At 38.5% G+C, this 13,118-nt stretch overlaps 1 protein-coding gene across 1 annotated transcript in view; it reads left to right on the top strand.

Annotated features, from left to right (window-relative positions):
- Positions 1-13,118, top strand: part of PLCG1 (phospholipase C gamma 1) — an 81,157-nt gene that overhangs the window by 22,180 nt on the left and 45,859 nt on the right. The window contains exon 4 of the mRNA XM_029284097.1: positions 12,669-12,821. Within this exon, the coding sequence (XP_029139930.1) occupies positions 12,669-12,821 (153 nt within the window). The remainder of the gene's footprint in view (positions 1-12,668; positions 12,822-13,118) is intronic.

The following is a 13,118-nucleotide window of genomic DNA, read 5'->3' as shown; positions in this document are numbered from 1 at the left end:
CGCTTGCCAGCTACGCCTCAGCCGGCGCAGGGGGCGGAACCGCGCATGTGCGGCGCTCCCGGGCAGGGAAAGTCCTCGACCTACGACTGGTTGGGTAGTCCTCGACTTACGACCGGTTTAGTCCTCGACTTATGACCGGTTTAGTCCTCGACTTACGACCGGTTGGGGGTCGCGGCATTAAAAAGGTTGAGAACCACTGTCCTAAGAGGTAGAAGCTGGATAGAAAATGCTTTCCTCTGTCAGATTCCATATGTCCAGCTGGGAGATGTGAAGGAAAACAGTTGTGTGAGACCAGCCACTCTTGTTTGATTCAGTAAACTATGGTTAAGCAAATCATGGCTTACTGTACATGATTCGTGAACTCAAATACATTCTTTAGATCCTACCTGAGAAAAAAATAAACTTTTGGTAGCAGGAATCAAAAAGGCATTGTAGTAATCCAAGCATATGAACCTGATGGTTTCCATGTTTGTTTGCTTGTTTTGGTCTGTTGTTCTGATCCTACATTACGCAGAGTAGCAAAGGATATTGGGAACTATTCTGCAACACATCAGAAAGCCTCCAAGTTCACTCTTGTCTGCTGTCATTCATGCCATTGGCTGTGGAATACTGTACTGACAGATAGATGGGGTTTGGTAATTCTGAGGCTGGATTGAGCTACTAAAAAGTGATAAAAGGCGCTGAGGGAGTCTAGTCAATTGATCTTTTTTATTTTATACTATGGACTGTCATTGCTGATTTTCTGTTTAAAAGTATTTGAAAACAGGAAACAAAATAGATTGCTCACAGTACAACAGGTAGAATCTGGATCGAGGAAGACTTTTGTCACAAACCCTGTGCTTGTGTTATGGCTGAGCTAAAATGCTTGTTAAATCAAGAAGCTACCAAAATCTCTTGAAGTAAAAGCCACGAGGAGTTTTATGGCATTGAAAGAATAGCAAATTAATTGGTACATACTCTGTTGTGGGTTAAAACCCGCTTCCTTGGATGCATGATATAAACTCAGTGAGTTAAATGTGTTGGAACAAGTTTTATGTAAAACTAGGTCAAATTCTAGGGTGCAAAGCAAAGTAAGCTTTTGTTGGAAGAGTAAAATAATTCTATTTGAATGGCTGTCACTGATAATGGATTAGGGATCAAATTGGGACCAGGTCATGCTTGGAGTAAACCACTTGTTTAGCTGGGCTTTATTTGCATAATCTTTACGTGATTTATCCTTTTAGGTTCACTCCACTATACTGAAAATAATTACAACCTCAGGAGTCACATGGAGGTTTATTAAACATTTAAAAGATGCCTAAGAACTTTTTACTTTTTCCTATAACAAACACATTCAACTGATTTTATGGAATTGAGTAAGATTTCCTTTTTTTTTTCTCCTTAGGGCTCAGAGGAATAGCATCACCCCCATTTTGTGTTTGTTACCTTGGCCTCTTGTCCCTTTATCACAGCTCAGTTATGCTTTCTTAGTGTGATGGTCTCAGAAATTGACAGAAATGTAATTAACATATTAACCACTATTAATCTCTGTACTGATGCTCATAATTCTTAGGAGGGAATATTGTTTGTTTGCCAAATACAGTTGTCCCATTCAATGCTATCATAGAGTGTTAGCTTTAAAATGGATGTTCAGGTATATCAGGTCCAGCAGCCCCTTTGCCTAGAGCAGCAGTCCTGACAGAAGACCATCCAGCAGGAAGGGAAAGTCCATTCCCCAAATAAATAGAGGAATTCTGTTTTCAAGTCCTTGAGTCAAGCTTAACGTATTACAAATATACAATTTTCTTGGCAGCAGTGCAAAAGTAAAATTCCACTGCTTTCTTCCTGGATATTTTAAGCTTCTTAGTCAGCCTACAGCCCTGTACTTGCCTCCCATCCATGTACTAACCAGGCCCAAACCTGCTTTCCTTCTAATACTATCTCAACCAGGCGCTCTTACCAGATCTGACTTTTGCTGGGATTTTTTTGGCGGAGAAGGGTGAAGGAAATTCTCTTCAAAGGCAGAAATTAAGCACCCTACCCTCTATTGTGATAACTGACTGGATGACTGTCTATGTCCTTAAAGATAGGTTTTCTATCACAGATACCTGCTATTATTGACAATTTTAGAATTGTGAGTGAAAATAGAAAAAGGGATTAAATAATAATACTTTGGCTATGTAGCTGTCTGCCAAGTAAACATGCATTATGTGATAACTGAGACAACAGAGATGCGGACTCAGGAGTATCACTTGAGAGGCAAATCCTGTCCCATTATAACCATTATAATGTTTGTATAATATTACAATGTGCTTTCCAGGCTTGACTGTGTGCCATTCTCTTGCTCTGTATTTCTTGACATCTGCAGCAGTCTCATATTATGACATCTGTCTGTTGCCCTTTGGGGCCAATTTCCAGTCTCCAGGAGCAAATGAGCTCCTCAGGCTATTCTTATGCCAGCCATCTTGTTCCAGCTGCTCAAGTTTCTTTCCACCCGGCTATGATTGCCTTGACAAGGGGGAATGAATGTTTGTGTAGCCAAACCCCAGTGCGTGGGATTTGTAACCTCTGACCCTGGCCAAAGTAATCATTGTTTCTGAAACAAGAGAGGAGCTGTACTTGAAACAAGTGGGTGTGCTGTCACGCCTGGAGCCTAAAGAGGAGCTCTACTGAAGAGGCTTCCTGTTTATCTTCGAGAGAGTGATTGCTATTGGCTGGGCTTTTGTGTTATTTGTGACTTGGAGAAACCTGAGAATGGGGGAGGAAGAGCTAGAAAATTTGCATTGTTTTATTGCAATCTCTGCTTTTGTGTCCTGGAACACAACTAGACAGATGAAAACGTATTCTAAAAGGAGCTCGCGATGATTTAGAGCAAGAGAAAAATATGTATTTGACTTTCCCCCAAAAAAACAATAGTAGTAAATAGTAATTAATCACATAATGCAAAAGGAAGAGGAGTGGCTATGGCTTTGAAAGAGGAAAGAAAGATTCAGAATAATGCAGTGGGTTCAAATGGACAAAATTAAGTTTAAATGGGAGAAATAGGGAGTTTTTATCAGGGAACCAAATAATAATAAAAATAATAAAATAAATAAAAACAAAACAAAATAAAAAGAAAACAAGATTTCCCATTTTTAGTATTAGTATTATTATTTCTATTGTGCAGTAGAAACTGTTGTACCAGAGAGATATTCCTTGTGTGTCTAACCACACTTGGCCAAAGAAAGTATTCTATTCTATTCTTTAAAAAAAAGGGGGAGGGATGCACCTGATGAAGAGTTGACAGTATATCCTAAATTCTTCTAATAGATCTGGATAGAGTAGAAGCAAAAAGTGTATAAAGAAGGCTCACAGTTCTGTCAGTAAGCAAGATAACTCTCAGAAAACAGAACTGAATGGGACCAACGTTGGTGTTGCAGGAGAAGCCGGCAAAAGGAAGATCAGAGGGGTATTGGATATGGCCAGGAGCAGCAAAAAACCTCCCAGGGCATCCTATAGGAGAAGCAGTTTGAGCAATGATTTGAAACGTCCCTCCTATCGTAAGTCCCCCCTCCTTTCTTCCTCTGAATATGTGATCCAGAGCAGTGTATTTGTTGCTTGCTTTGGCTTCCTGGTGCACACAAACACATGCTACTGAGGGAGGAGGGAGGGTGTGTGGAGGAGAGCAAAAAACAAAAAAAAACCTGACATAGCATCTTACTTTGTTACCCAGAAAATACAGATGTATCCTGTGGCTGCTGCTGGTAAATTGATTGGGAAAAATTCCAAAAGCCATGCTCTATATGTTTCCCTACTTTGTTTAAAGTTGAAACTGAAATCTAAATCAAAGTTGAAATGTCTTCTTTGGTTCTCACCCAAGGAAGGAGCAGTGAAAAAGGCAAGCTGACAGCACATTTTACCTCTGGGTACTGTAGTCTCCTAACAGGCATGGTGGGTGGCAGTGCCTTGAAGGCAGCTGGAATAAAGATAATCCTATCATTGTTATGCAGACTGCTGGGAAGAAGAATTGCCATCTGGGTTCTTGGGAATCCCACATCTTAAAAGGGAGTCCCCCAAACTAAAAAAAAGTAAGGGGGAGAACACATGGTTTTGGGGGGGGTTGCCCAATTTTATTCTGGATGCCTTTAATTTTGCTTCAATTGCTACTGCTACTCCTCTTCCTTCTTTTCTTCCCTCTCCTCTCCCAAATGGCAACATTTCTTCTTTTATTTAGCATCCTTTGAATAGAATTGAGTTTTATTCCTCCTTCCTCAAACCCAAAATGAATAAAACTTCAACAGTTCAGTAAAATGAAAATATCCCTCCCTCCAAATATTTTCCCACTGAGATTATTCAAACACAGAATTATAAGGTAAGTGCATAAATTCTTTCAAAGAGACCATATCTATTAAACTAGGAGCTGATAAACTTCTTGTAGTATTGACCTTTAATAACTATTCCTATATTTATTTATATCCTGCCTTTATTATTTTTATAATAATAAAGTTGGAAGGGACCTTGGAGGCCATCTAGTCCAACTCCCTGCTCAGCAGGAAACCCTATACCATTTCAGACAAATGGCTGTCCAGTCTGTTCTTAAAAACTTCCAATGTTGGAGCATTCACAGTTTCTGGAGGCAGGTTGTTCCACTGATTAATTGTTCTAACCATCAGAAAATTTCTCCTTAGTTCTAGGTTGCTTCTCTCTTTGGTTAGTTTTATAAATAATTCAAGGTGGCAAGCATACCTAATACTCCTTCCTTTTCCTTTTTTCCCCACAACTCAACCCCATGAAGTGAGTTGGGCTGAGAAAAGTGACTGACCCCAAACCCCTCAGCCTGCTTTGGTGTCTAAGGCACAACTTGAATACACAAACTCCTGGTTTCTTACCTAGTAAACCAAAGTGACACTCTAATATAGTCTTCTCAAAACTCTGGTATTCCAGTTATAATGCACCACAACTCAAGTCATCCTAAATCAATAATTTAGCCAAAGTAACTTAGAGTAGGCAATTGCCATAGAAAGATAGAACTCCCACAGCTATAAGAGTAAAGGAGTATCAGCTAATGCAACTGAAAAATTGAGTTTCCTCTTTCATTTTTAATTGCCATTTCTCACTCTAAACCAGTGGTTCTCAACCTATGGGTCGCGACCCCATTTGGGGTCGATTGATCATTTCACGGGGGTCGCCAAGCAAGGCTGTCCGCCATTTTTTCCCCTTTTCCGGTGGGTGCCTTACCTCCCTTGAGCTGGGCCAGCTGGTGGTCGGCCTGCCGCTTGCCAGCTACGCCTCGGCCGGCGCAGGGGGCGGAACCATGCATGCACGGCGCTCCCGGGCAGGGAAAGTCCTCAACTTACGACCGGCTGGGTAGTCCTTGACTTACGACCGGTTTAGTCCTCGACTTACGACCGGTTGGGGTCGCGACATTAAAAAGGTTGAGAACCACTGCTCTAAACTAATTGAACCTCATCCTGAGCATTGTTTCAGGTTTTCTTCTTCATTTTGCAGTACATTGTTTACAGTTTGCATCTTGTAGATTGAAAGAGAATTTATGAGTGTGAAGTAAGGTAATCAAGATTCCTCTGCTGTCTCTTTGTTTAGTGCCTATGGTACAAAGCAGTGTTATGTCCCATAATTGTCAGGAAGGAAGAAAGGATTAGTAAAGAGTTGGGAGTAACTACATCTTCCTTATTTACTGTTCTGTGCCTTTACAAATGAATTTTAAACTAATTAGAAGACAAATGGTTTTTTAAAAGTAATTAAAACATCATGATTTGCTGGGTTGTGGCCTAAAAGTCCCAACTTTCCAAGGATCAGGGGCCAAAGGACAAAATCTTCAGAAACTAATTTTGAACCCCCTAACCACATTATCTTATATAATGTTCAATTACGTCAACCCTCATTCCTCTAAAACCTGATCATTAAAAGGCCTCGTGTAAATACCGAATGTATAATGCAATTGTGGTGTGAGAAAAAAGACATTTAAAATACGTAGTCTGCATTTTCACTAAAATTGAAAAATAAAGATAACTTTTCAGTGTTTAGTGCTTCATTGGTTTCTGCTTTTGAGATTGTCTTTTCTATTGTTTTTGTATATATCACAGCTGCCAGTTTTTTAAGCTAGTGTTGAAGGATATTGTAGTGTATCAGCATAGTATGTGTGTGGATTCTAGTAGTGTGACATTTTGTAATTGACAGGTGGAATTTATCAATGCACAGATTACCTAAGTATTGTACAACGCTCTTTGGTATGGTACCCAGTGTGCCAATAATCATTGGGACCACCACTGATTGTTCATGCCATAATCTTTCCATTTCTGTTTTCAAATCTTGATCCTTTATGATCTTTGTCTTCAAGTCTACTATCCCTTGGCATTGCCACATCAATTATTTGCACTTCTTGTCAACCACAGTTAGATCTGATGTGTGTTACGCATTAAGACTTTATCAGTTTGTATTCAGAAATCTCACAATATTTTAAATACTTTTTACTGCATTTTCAATTATATGTTCCCGCCAATTTTTTATTATTGGCACATGATATTTTTACAAGGTGTTCCAGTGAATCATCATGGAACTGTATTATGTTCTTTATATTTAGTTTGTGTGATCTTCTTGCATGAGCTAAAATATATGATTACTGGGTTTTTTGCTTCTTTTTGTTGCACAAGTTGCACTTTAAATCAGTTCTGGCCTTTGATCTTATTGGTTCAAATAGCTTGCTTTTGAGCAGCCAAAATCAAGCCTTCAGTTTCTTTTGGTAATGTTCCAGTTGTAATCCATTGCCTCATTTTATTTTTATCCATTTTCCATGGATCTTTTGTAGAAATTGAGCATATAATGTTTTTCCTTGCCAGCATTCTGTTTCAGTTTTTATTACATTATTTTGATATTCATGTTTTGTTTCCTGCACATTCCATAAGTTCCAATTTTTAATTTGCATCAATGCTTGTTCTTGACAGTCTTTTATGTAATCAGCCAATGCACACATATCTTTTTCAACAGTTTGTTTGACTTGAAATAAATGTCTGCCTCCATTTCTTTGGGGCAGATATAATCTATCAATAACACAAATGATATTGTAATTCTCAGTGGACAATCATGAGGGTTTTTTTGTTTTTCAGTCTAAACTTCAGGTTGTAATATTATTATAATTATTTCACAGAATCATACTGTATATTATAAAGACTGGACTATCTAGACCAGTGGTTCTCAACCTTTTTAATGCCGCAACCCCAACCGGTCGTACGTCGAGGACTAAACCGGTCGTAAGTCGAGGACTAAACCGGTCGTAAGTCAAGGACTACCCAACCGGTCATAAGTCGAGGACTTTCCCTGCCCGGGAGTGCCACGCATGCGTGGTTCCGCCCCCTGTGCCGGCTGAGGCGTAGCTGGCAAGCGGCAGAGACGGAGCAGGCCGACCACCAGCTGGCCCAGCCCAAGGGAGGTAAGGCACCCGCCGGAAAAGGGGGAAAAATGGCGGACAAAAAAAATGGCGGACAGCCTTGCTTGGCGACCCCCGTGAAATGGTCGATCGACCCCAAATGGGGTCCCGACCCACAGGTTGAGAACCACTGATCTAGACCAGCCCTCAACCTAGTATAGAAAACTATTACTACAGCATCCCTGAGACTGATTCAATTGTGACAGACCAAGAAGAGCCCCAAAGTACCAATTACAAAAACAATAATTACCTGAGTTGATTTTTATTCACTCTGTTGTTCATCTGGTCTCATTGCTTGTGTCCTCCAAGCAAAGTGAAAGAGAGGATTTTTTTTTGTACCCAGAAGAATAACTGATTCTACTTCTGGACACTGACTTTATTAATGCAACATGGTAAACCTTAAACCCTTCTTAACAAAACATACTTGCTAAGTTCACATACTACAGTTTAATTGATTCATAAAACATACTAAGATAATGGCTTGGTTTATATAACAACTTACCCAGCTTCATTTTAGCTCAGTATAGAACATGTGAAAACCCAGTAATTAAATCTAATTGCTGATGCACTACCCATTAACTTCATGCTTGATTGTGATTGATTTAGTTAAAGCAAAAGGATATGATCGCCCACATTGTGGGTTTTTTGTATGATTTATCTCAGAGGCTCAAGCAAGTGGAGTTTGGAAGGAAAAAAAAATTGGCAGTAGTGCTTATGTATTATCATTTTGTTATGACTCCGTGTATATAAGCAATAGGTGTCCCCTTCACAAAAATATCATGTCTAGGAGAGATGACATTCTTGATGGAGAAAGCCAGTATTGTGGTTTTAGAAATAAACAGTCTTCCATTTCCCAGGCACATGGAGCTCAGTAAGTAGATCTTCTTGCACATAAGAGAGACATAACTGATTTTGTAATTGAAATCCAAAATACTTTATTTACAGTACAGATGCTCACTTTCTGCTATGAAATATAGAGAGGAAGTTTGAACCACACATGTGGCAACATGTAGAGCACTACCCAGTTTAGTCTCTCACAGATACACAGTTCAGAGAAGTGTCTGATTTTCTGCCACATCTGTGTATAGAAGCTACTTTGAGAACCAGATGGGGAAAAGTAGCATTATTATCAGATAGGAATCCTTCCCCCACTTCCTTAGTCCATCTTTCTTTTAAGACAGTCTGACTTTATTTTGTCACATTAACTTCTCCAGTTGAAGTATTGTTTTGGAACAAGTTTAATTACTTGTATTTACTTTCTAAATCTTAGCTAATCTCCACATATGTTGGGTGCAATTTCTAGAATTCCCAATTCTGAGTTCAGAAGCTGACAGTTGTAAACTCAACAAATGTTTGGTGAAAAAAGGAACATCTCGTTGAAGTCAAGCTAGTGGCTTCATGAGCACACCTGTACAGTTTTCTTAGTAATAATATGGAAGTGGTTTATCATTGTCTTCTTATATGAAATGTTTTCTGTTGGTTTACGATCCAAATATTAACCACATCAACCCTGCTTAACTTTTCAAGTTTAGCCAGAGCTGGTTAGGTGCTGCCGCTTAGTTAGATATACTGATGGGAAGGACTAGCGCATCTGGACTGGATCAAGTTTTTTTTTTTAAAGAAACCAAACAAAACCCTTATACTCTAAAGTAGAAAATAAATACTATGGTACACTTTTCTCTTTCAGGAAAAGAAGTTATATTTAAACTCCTAGTTTCTGTAACATGCTAAAAACAAACACTAAACAACATTTGTATTTCCAAAATGTGTTAGTGTACACTTATTTATAAACGTTGAGGTTAGAATGAAATATTTCAACAGAAGGTACATGAGGAGCCTAGTTCAAAGGCTTCTGTAGAGTGCTTGGGAATCCTTTGAAGCTATGTACGCAGAACTCTTAAAAATATACATGAAATACCATCAACCAGTTATTTGACAAATGAAAACAAAGCTGAAGGGCTGAGTTTACCTTCACTTACTTCTGATCAGGATAGGAATTCTACTTTATTTTGTTGGTGAGTCAGTAAGGAGCTTCATATACTGAATTTTTTCTGGCTTTATTTTTATTTGTCATCTTTAATTCTGCAATATAACTAGTGCAATGATTTCTTATAGAGATCCTGACCTTCTGTCAAAGGTGTCAGACGGGACTAGTCAGGCTTGGAGTGCCTTAATAAGCCTACAAGGACCTAACCAAATATTGGGATGTAACTGACCTCTTGTAACTCACTGCAGATCCCTTTGGAGCTTCCCAAAAGATGTAGTGGCATCTCCTACTTTGCCCCCCAACAACCACACCAAGCGGTTGGGCTGAAAAAAGTGATTGGCCTAAAGTCAGCCAATGAGCTTCTATGCCCCAGAATAGACTTGAACCTGTGTTTGCCTGGTGCCAGTCCAACACTTTCATCACTACATGATTCTGTCTGTATTCATGAAGAAAGACTACAACTCCGAGATAAATTATCCACTTGGAAGAGATAGCAAGGAATGAGAATTATCTTCTCAATCACCAGAAGCAAGCTAGATTGCTTCCTAATTATTTCCTGTCGGTTAGATGGAGCCCCTGGGATTATGAGAAATCGATGCTGAAAATTTGAGTTCCAATGAAAAGTTATAATAAGGAAAAATATGGATTCTTGAAACCTAATGAACTGTAAGATTATTTCTAATCTATACTCAGTCTTGAAGGCAAGATACAAAGCAGGAGTCACTGCAAACTGAACATTTTTGAATGGTCATTGAAAGCAAGCAAAAGAAAAATGCTAGCTCAAGGAGATAAGAAAAACCAATCTGGATTAGAAAAGAAAAAAGTGGTGCTTCTTAATACAGGTGGTCCTCAACTTACAACAGTTCATTTAATGACTATTCGAAGTTAACAATGGCACTGAAAAAAGTGACCGATGACCATTTTTCATACTTGTGACCATTGCAACATTCCCACAACCACGTGATCAAAATTCAGACACTTGGCAATTGATTCATATTTATGACAGTTGCAGTGTCCCGGGGTCATGTGATCTCCTTTTGCGACCTACTTACAAGCAAAGTCAATGGGGAAGGCAGATTCACTTAACAACCATGTTACTAACTTAACATCTGCAGTGATTCACTTAACAACTGTAGCAATAAAGGTAATAAAATGGGGCAAAACTCACTTAACAAATGTCTCGCTTAACAACAGACATTTTGGGCTCAATTGCGGCTGTAAGTTGAGGACTACCTATATTCAGTTCTTGAGTTTCACTTTCCAGAAAAGTTCAGTTTTCTAAATTGTTCCAGAGACAAAATGGCCGAGGTGTAAAGATTCATTGCAGTCCAGGAAATGGAGAATCTATGGATGGGTGAACATACGGAAGGGCTGAGGGAAGTGATTCCTTTTTAGGAAGGAAAAGGTGGTTGAGCTTCTTCTGTAGCAGAAAAGGACGCTATGTTGTGTCTTACATCAGCTTTGGTTCCTCTTTCTTTCCTGCCTTTCACATTTTTCCCATACTATTCCTCAAGTTTTATTAAGTTTTATCATGCTGAATTTAAGTAAATCTAGAATTAATTTTATTTAATCTGCTTGTTACTTTGCTGAACGTAAATGCATGGAGTTGCTTCATGGAGCAATAAAACAAATGTTCATATTGGAATTTAGGATAGGAGGCCAAAGAAGACTATCTCTGGGCTAGAAATTGTATATAGTGTGTATGTGAGTTGCAGTTACTTAAATGTGTAGATATTTAGTCTTAATAGCAAACATATAATCAACAATATCCATTGTGAGGTAAAAGTGCTAACTTGCATTTGTTCATTGAACTTGCATTTGTTCATATAGCAAACAAAGAAAACAAGCTTTGAGTTCTCTGTTATTTTCATAAAACTAGTCTTCTCCCCCCTCCCCCAGTAGTTTTGTTCCTAGGAGACTTTTAAAAATTATCTGTTACCCACGATGTTCCCTTTCTTTTTTTCTAATGAAAATATTCTTTGCTATCAGTTTGGGATTTGCCACAGTGACCTCTAGTGGTGCCAGGACTTTTCATGTACAGTTGTTTTTTTTCTTAGCATTTTCCTGCAAGTGCAGGGTCCGCTTTTTTGCCAAATCAACATGAAAACCTGCTGGGTGACTTTGGGTCAGTCACTGTCTCTCAGCCAATGATGTTAATTGTTCACTGTGCAGTTTAGAATTAGAATTACTTGGAGTGAATTATAATTCAGATAGGAATTTCAGGATAGATTTTGGATTCAAGATAGGGCCCTCAGTAGACAAAATAGTTTTGAATATATGAATGAATTGAATTGCATCAGCACTGTAACTTTAGCCTAGATAAATTTTTGTTGTTTTGGCCCAACATTATTTACAGCTCATTCTTCTTGAGTATTCTGCTGTTTCTTACTCAGTCATATTTACTGTATGACTTACATCTGTATACTTTGCTGTGCCAGAAATTAAATATATCTTATAAATGTTTGTTTGCAAATCCTTCCTTGACTGATTATGTACTTGTCAAGCCATTGACTCTTAGTTGTCACATAGATAGATTTTCTTCATCGTGAGCCGTCCCTAACTTGGTTTTTCAGGCCTTCCAATGGTATACCCATCACCACTGTAGTTGAGTTCATCCACCTTGCTTTTGGTCATCCTCTTCTTCCCTTTCCTTTTACCTTTCCCACATTAGAGCCTTCTCCAGAAATCTAGGTCTTTGCTTAATGTTTATGAAGTAGGATAATTTAAGCCTGGTTATTTGTTCCTTGAGTGACAACTCTAAGCTGATTTGGTGAACAATCCATTTGATTGTTTACTTGTCTGTCCACAGAATTCTCAGGAGTTTTCTCCATCACCAAAGTTCAAAAGAGTCAGTAGTCTTCCTATCCTGCTTCTTTAAATTCCATAGAGTGTCATGCAAGTCCTTACTACCACCCCAAAGTTCATAAAGTAATGACATTTCTTAAATGTTGATCATAGAACTCAAATAAATATAAATCTGGGATTATACTTGAAATGCTTTAATTGGAAAGCAGCATTTCATACACATATCTTACAAAGAGGAAGGGTAATTCAGGTGGAGATCTCTCCTCAAGCAAAGAAAAAGTCCCAATATCTGATGATTAAGTAACAGTAAACTTAATATTGCAAATAGAAGACCATGTTTTGTAACTGCATGATACTGTCACATAATGTTGTTTATCAGTGTTTATCAAGCTGTGGCATTTCCCATTGTGCTTTCAACTACAAAGTACTTTTGTTCTTAATTTTATTCCTTTCCTCTTATTATTCTTTCAACAGTTGATATTCGTGAAATCCAAGAAATTCGTCAGGGAAAGAATTCCAGAGATTTTGACCGATACCAGGAAGATTCTTGTTTCCGCCCAGAACAGTCTCACTGCTTTGTCATCCTTTATGGCATGGAATTCAGATTAAAAACACTCAGTTTGCAAGGTTAGATGTCTTTTACTTTGTCACTGTGGGGTAGATCAAACCAATGAAATAAAACTATAGTCCAATTTTTGTTGCAGCTTTTGAATGGCAGCAACACCATTGCTAGTCATCTCTTTTTTTAAAAACAAGACTTGCCTTAGAACAGTAGAGAGGAACAAATGAGCAAAAATGATTCTAGAATTGCTAGCAAATGCTAGGACTGAGAGCTATTGCCAGTTCTTGAACCACAGTCTTCGGAGCACATGGACATTCTCCTTTAATTCTATGACTAGCTGTGGTGCAAGTATTGGCTTACTC

The sequence above is a fragment of the Protobothrops mucrosquamatus genome, unplaced genomic scaffold (genome assembly GCF_001527695.2).
Source record: "Protobothrops mucrosquamatus isolate PMUCROS unplaced genomic scaffold, P.Mucros_1.0 scaffold373, whole genome shotgun sequence".
Classification (NCBI taxonomy): Eukaryota; Metazoa; Chordata; class Lepidosauria; order Squamata; family Viperidae; genus Protobothrops; species Protobothrops mucrosquamatus.
The sequence above is the reverse complement of the archived record's forward strand: the minus strand, read 5'-3'. Positions and strand labels throughout refer to the sequence as shown.